The following is a 5,872-nucleotide window of genomic DNA, read 5'->3' as shown; positions in this document are numbered from 1 at the left end:
GAAAGAAAAAAAAAAAAAAAAATTCCACAAAAAAAAAGGGGGGGGGGGGGGGAAGGACGGAAAGGAGCCGCAGAGAGAATTCCCATGAAAGATAAAAGCAATAATATTTACCATTTCACCAAAAAGAAAAGGGAATAATCTTCACTAGCATCAGAAAATAATTTCAAGAAACAGGAAATGAGTGAAAAGACTGGGATTGGATTCAGAACTTACCGAGATACAACCGGAGCAGAAGCAGAATCTGGGGAATTTGGTTGGAGAAGAAAGTAAAGAGCGAGAAATTCTAGACAGAGAGAGAGAGATCCAGGAGTAAATGAAGTTTCGAATTTTATCAGTAAGCTGATATTTATTGAATTTTTTATTTGTATATTATTATTGGAAAGGGGTTTTGGATATGGGAGACTCAGACTGACTGAGGGTTTGGTTTATAACGTTTCAGCTGCTGAAGAAAGAAAGAAGGGCTTTAATTCTGCAGCTGCAATGTGAATAAGGGCTTTGTTTTTAGCATATAATATTCATACTCGTTATGCGGTTTCATAGGATTTGCATCCTACTAAGTTTAATGTCGCCACGTATAACTAGGGTACATGAGTCCATGAGTTCTCACCATTGAATTGGGCTTTCACCAGAAGTTTGGCCCGGAATCGTGTTTCAAAACAAAACAAAAGAGGATAGGGGACAATTTTTTCCGGTTAATATTTTTTTTAGTTAAATAACTATGCTCATATTTATTTTAATAATCCGAACTATTATTTAGGATTTAAATTATAGTTTATAATTTAAATTGATGTTTAGAACATAATAAATTTAAAGACAATTTAAACTATTAACAATAGTTCAAACCTTAATTTTAAATTGATGTTTAGGATTTTGTACGTATTTAAAATCATAGAGGCTCTAGTAATTTCATGTTTATTATGCACCAATCGCAATCAATCAATGATGGAGACCATTCGCGCACGTGTTACCTGGCTACGTTATTGCACGGCCTACCTCTTATAAGTTGCATCTACCCAAAAATACCAAGAATTGCAAGTTGATCATCTCATCGCCATCTACTTCACGTGTACGAACGCAAAAATACATCTATCTCTCTGGCATAATTAAAAGATACTTTGAAGATTATCATCATATTTCTAGAATTATTATTCGGATTATTTTTTATCATTTATCTTAGGATTACTGTAGTTATCTTTATTTTCAAATTAAGAATTAAATTTGCTTTATATTTTGACTCCTATTTATCAGACACCTTGCACTAAATTTATCTTAAAGAGTTTGGTGAACAAATTACCATTCAAAATTTTTACTCAATTTTTGGAGTGCAAATTTTCCAGAGTATTTTGGGTGAATTAATGAGTTTTAGAAAAAGTGATATATTTTCCCCACTATCAACTGCTATAAGAGAACCTTCCAAGCAATATAATAGTAGTAAACAAAGAAATGAAGCTACTAAAAAAAAAAAAAAAACCCTGTTGTCGAGACCCAAGAAAAGACCTTTGTGAAGGACTTTCCTTTACGGCTAATATCATTTTCAAGAGCCAAAGGCTGCAATCGAGATCTTATTGAATTTTTTATTATTATCATTTTTTTCTCACATTAAAAGGTCGCGCTTCACATGAATCTCATTCTTAAAGGCCCCAATACAATGACTGCCCAAACAAATTGCTTTGCGTTGGGGAATTGGATTCCCTAATCACTTGGCAAAGTCCGAGAAAGTTCAGACCGAGAGTATTAGTTCAGGAATATCAACAAATTAGGATTAAAAAAAAGTTAGGCATATATCAGTTTAGATTCACAGAAAAACCATTACATTGGCAAAGTATTGATGGCCATCTTGTGGCCCTCACTTGTGTGCAGAATGGAAAAAAGTTGCGGTAGACATAAATATAACCAAGCAACAATCGCACATGTTATAGTGATACATATATATTTTTATAAGTAGATGTTTACATCCGCGAGTCGGATAAAAAAAATTCCCACAATACAATTACGGTGGAGCACATACTAAAATTTTTATAAGAATAAAGAAAAAAAACTTGAACTGAGTAATTATCGCTAGATCAGTTCTTTCTACATTCACAATGACATAAAGAAAATTTTAGGAGGGAAGAAAAGCCTCAAAGAATATGCTAAAATAGCAGTCGAAAAACGCAAACTAACTGAAGCTATGCATGCAACTTGCAATAAAAGCCACGCCACTTGGTAACAGAGACAATCGATCCGTAAAATCACCTCTTCGCTAGCCTTTTTCCAGGAGATCTGTCGCCACCACCCAGCAAATATAAATACATAATGCACTGAGATGACGGAAGAAAAGGGAATATGTAAATCACAAAAAACCAAACAAAACTATTTGCATGGTAGTGAGTACATTTCTCTAGTGATCCTTTTCTTCATCTTCTAAAACACCCAAATTAAGACATCAGGCGTAATAGCTTATAATGGAACGACAATTTGTCACCTATCAAGCTATATCATCTAGGAAATGAACGGACAGCCCCCCAAATTGAAAACATTCTTGAATTGTCTATTCTGGTGACATATATGCACCTTTAGCATACATAACCATAAACTCTAAAAACAGAGATTCCTTTCCTACAACTCTCAAGTCTTAACTTGGTAGTTTACATTGTTCTATTACCAAAATGCTCTAAAGCAGTGATCCCTTGATGCAATACAAGTCATACCCAAAAGTTTTATTCAGAGATATGTTTTTGTCTCACCTAAGTAAGGGATCCAAATGGCTGGACCGAGAATCTTCACAGGGACCTAGTGGTTTGGCGTAAGCACTGTCAACAGCAAAAAGAGAGTCATAACTAATGCTATGAGGGAGGGGGGGATTGCTGGTCAAACAAACAGTTAATATACATGCAAAAGAAAGAAGTAGTAATTATATGCTGCAAAATTTGCATGTTAGTTTGCAAGAAATAACTTCAGCCAAAGTTAGTTACGGGAATTTAGTTAGAAAAGTACTGCTTGTAAGCAGTCCATACAATATAAACATAGAGCATCCTGAAAGGGTAACCATTTATGGAATGTATAACTGTAATAACTAATGACAGATTAAAAAACATATAATGTCTTTAAGAAATTACCAAAAATTTTAGCATAATTTCAATTAGTTGCAGTTGTAGTGAAAAGGTTTAAAAGAGCATGGGAGTTAGAGATGGCACTTTAGATCAATTAATCACCAGAGACAAAATTGGATTTTCACACTGGCCCAACCAATTCCTTTTAGGCTGACGGGGTTCCTTCATTATTCGTACCCCACTCTTCGTCCGCCTCGTTACCATTAACGAGTACTGCACCATCTGTAGAATCAGCATCTGCTACGATAGCTTCATCCACTACAACAGCCTCCTCTTGACTCCCATCTTCTCCATTTTGTTCCTCAACAGCCTCTTCACCATTCTGTTCAGTGACCTAGTCATATAACATAAAAAAAAAAAGGTCAGATAAGACAGATGTGATTCAAAGCAAAAGCCAACTAGAAAAACACCACGAAATGTCATGAAAATTAAATTAGCTGATCAGCTCTAATGATCCATGCAAACAAGTGTGGAACATGACAACCCTTTACCAATCCATAAAGGATACCTACCAGAACAAGGAGATCAATTACGTTTATGGCAACAGAGTTGTACTATGTGATGCAAATATGAGTTCCGATCTTAAAATATTCGGACCAGAAACGAAATATCATACTCCAATGAATAAGAAAATTTGCATCCTCGCATATACCTCATAATTTGCATCTCCATTTTCAAGACTCTCCTCTTCATCCAGTTGCATGTTCCTGAAAGCCTCCACAAGGGTCATGTGCGATTTATCAGCATAGTTTAAATATTCCTCTGCGTGAGGGTAAACACCCCTGGAAAACAACCAAAAAGGAAAGTCAGTAGACGCCATGTACCTACCAGGAGGCAATTCAAAGAAAACGGAAACACATCTGAATCAAGTAATCGGCAGGCCAGTACGAATGTAAGCCACATAATACAGTAGGCCACAACTTAATAAGCTAAAAACAAGTCACAAGGGAAATTCTTAAGCAAAAAGACAACTTAAATAAGATCATTGGAGGTACAAAAAGATATCCAAGCCAATGCGTACACAATAGTTTGAAAAAATCATTCACAAAAATGATTAAAACACACACACGGACACGCACACGCGCCCGCGTGTGCGTGCACACACACACACACACACACAGAACCAGCAGAAGGCTACCTTGTCTCTGTTGCTTTAGATTCGACAGAAAGAGCAACTTGCCAATCCTCAAATAAGTTAGGATACTCTTCAGGATCAGCCAATGATTCAGCAGCTTTTAGATTAACCTACAGGTTGTGTGTTAAAAGAACCCTGATTAGCGACATGGACACGTAGACGAAACACAGGTGCTATAGTAACTCAAAAAAAAAAAAAAGGTGCCATGGAACATTACCTTATTTAGATCTTTTCTCCAAATAGCAACTATCTCTGAGACCTTGCTTGGAAGATAAGATCGAGCCATTAAAGCAGCCTCAGGTATCCGCTTACTGCCAAAAGAGGGGAGCGTAACAGTATAAATAGTGACAGCAAACACTTCATTACTGCAACAATCAATAGAGCTATTCGCATGACTCATCTTTTTTCATATTTCACAAATACAAACTACAAAGAGACTTACCTTTCCACCAAGAGCTCAAGGCAATCTTCCAACCGACCCAACATGAATAAACAAAGGAATGCAACATTGTTCTTTCCTTGCTCTTTAGCAAGGGCTGCAAGTTTTGATATCCCTTCAGCATCTCCTAAAGAAGAATAAAGCAGTAGCAAACCGCTCAAGTCCACGGCATGCTTCAAACATTCTTCAGCCATCTCTAACTGCAGTAGTGCAACTCAGCATAAGAAAAACTTCATTTAAAAAAGAAAAAAAAAGTGAATAACTTTCAAAAAACAAAAAAAAAACAAAAACAAAAACAAAACAAAAAACAAACAAAATTGACAGGATAACATATAAATAACAAGAACACCTTTCCAGTAGACATTGCTAGTTCTCCTAACTGCTTCCATTTAGACTCACTTTGCACTTCAGAGGCAATTTCCTGGAAATCAGTGTTAAGAAGAAAATTGCTAAATATAATGGCTTCGAAACTCACTCTCACATTGAAGTAAACAAAAACCTCCATAATAGTTGAATATCCCTCGTGGACAAAATCACATGGACTTACCTTTGCAACATCTAGTCTACCAAGCTGTATTGCTAGGTCAAATCTGTAATCAGGATCAGTAGCCACTTCAAGTGCCTCCTCTACCATTCCTCGTGATTCCAAGAAATGAGCCACGCTACACATTAAAGGAGATAAAACAGTGAGGAGTTAGGATCCAAGAAAGAATTTGATAAGCAAACTTCCTAAAAATCTTTTTTTTTTTGTCTATTAATTTTAGAAAAGAAGATTTGATCTTAAAAGATACATATAAGGCATGATTTAACAAACCATCAAAGGAAAAGTTGATCAAATGCAAAACTGTCGTTGTTGCAGAGGTCAAAGTTTGGACATACCTATTATGGTGCTCTTTGGGAATAGTAGGCAAAACTTGATTGGCACTTTCTAGGTCTCCCCGCATCACGAGAGTCTTGTATTTAGAAAAGAAGATTTGATCTTAAAAGATACATATAAGGCATGATTTAACAAACCATCAAAGGAAAAGTTGATCAAATGCAAAACTGTCGTTGTTGCAGAGGTCAAAGTTTGGACATACCTATTATGGTGCTCTTTGGGAATAGTAGGCAAAACTTGATTGGCACTTTCTAGGTCTCCCCGCATCACGAGAGTCTTGTACTCAATTAAGTTGAGAAGCAAAGTGTACCCTATGACACTGCACAGAG

General features: G+C 36.1%; 2 protein-coding genes across 7 annotated transcripts in view; both read right to left on the bottom strand.

The window, feature by feature from the left end:
* LOC21402375 (nuclear pore complex protein NUP50A) overlaps positions 1-465 on the bottom strand; it is a 3,837-nt gene extending 3,372 nt beyond the window's left edge. For both annotated transcript variants that reach the window (XM_024174693.1, XM_010111979.2), the window contains exon 1: positions 214-465. The gene's annotated coding sequence lies outside the window, so the exon portion shown is untranslated. The remainder of the gene's footprint in view (positions 1-213) is intronic.
* A 1,489-nt stretch (positions 466-1,954) lies between these two features.
* The window catches only part of LOC21402374 (coatomer subunit beta'-2), a 10,217-nt gene continuing 6,299 nt past the window's right edge, over positions 1,955-5,872 (bottom strand). The window contains exons 17-27 of one of the 5 annotated variants that reach the window (XM_024174719.1): positions 5,780-5,862; positions 5,546-5,579; positions 5,214-5,328; positions 5,016-5,087; positions 4,670-4,866; positions 4,445-4,592; positions 4,231-4,337; positions 3,745-3,874; positions 3,270-3,426; positions 2,727-2,792; positions 1,955-2,300 (exon numbers count right to left, since the gene is read on the bottom strand). In XM_024174719.1, coding sequence (XP_024030487.1) covers positions 2,773-2,792; positions 3,270-3,426; positions 3,745-3,874; positions 4,231-4,337; positions 4,445-4,592; positions 4,670-4,866; positions 5,016-5,087; positions 5,214-5,328; positions 5,546-5,579; positions 5,780-5,862 — 1,063 coding nt within the window. In that variant the 3' untranslated portion in view covers positions 1,955-2,300; positions 2,727-2,772. Of the gene's footprint in view, positions 2,301-2,726; positions 2,793-3,098; positions 3,427-3,744; positions 3,875-4,230; positions 4,338-4,444; positions 4,593-4,669; positions 4,867-5,015; positions 5,088-5,213; positions 5,329-5,545; positions 5,580-5,779; positions 5,863-5,872 lie in introns of those variants that run through there. The other 4 variants (XM_024174718.1, XR_002903448.1, XR_002903449.1 and 1 more) reach the window with 4 other exon arrangements.

Source organism: Morus notabilis, unplaced genomic scaffold (genome assembly GCF_000414095.1).
Source record: "Morus notabilis unplaced genomic scaffold, ASM41409v2 Scaffold151, whole genome shotgun sequence".
Lineage (NCBI taxonomy): Eukaryota > Viridiplantae > Streptophyta > Magnoliopsida > Rosales > Moraceae > Morus > Morus notabilis.
The sequence above is the reverse complement of the archived record's forward strand: the minus strand, read 5'-3'. Positions and strand labels throughout refer to the sequence as shown.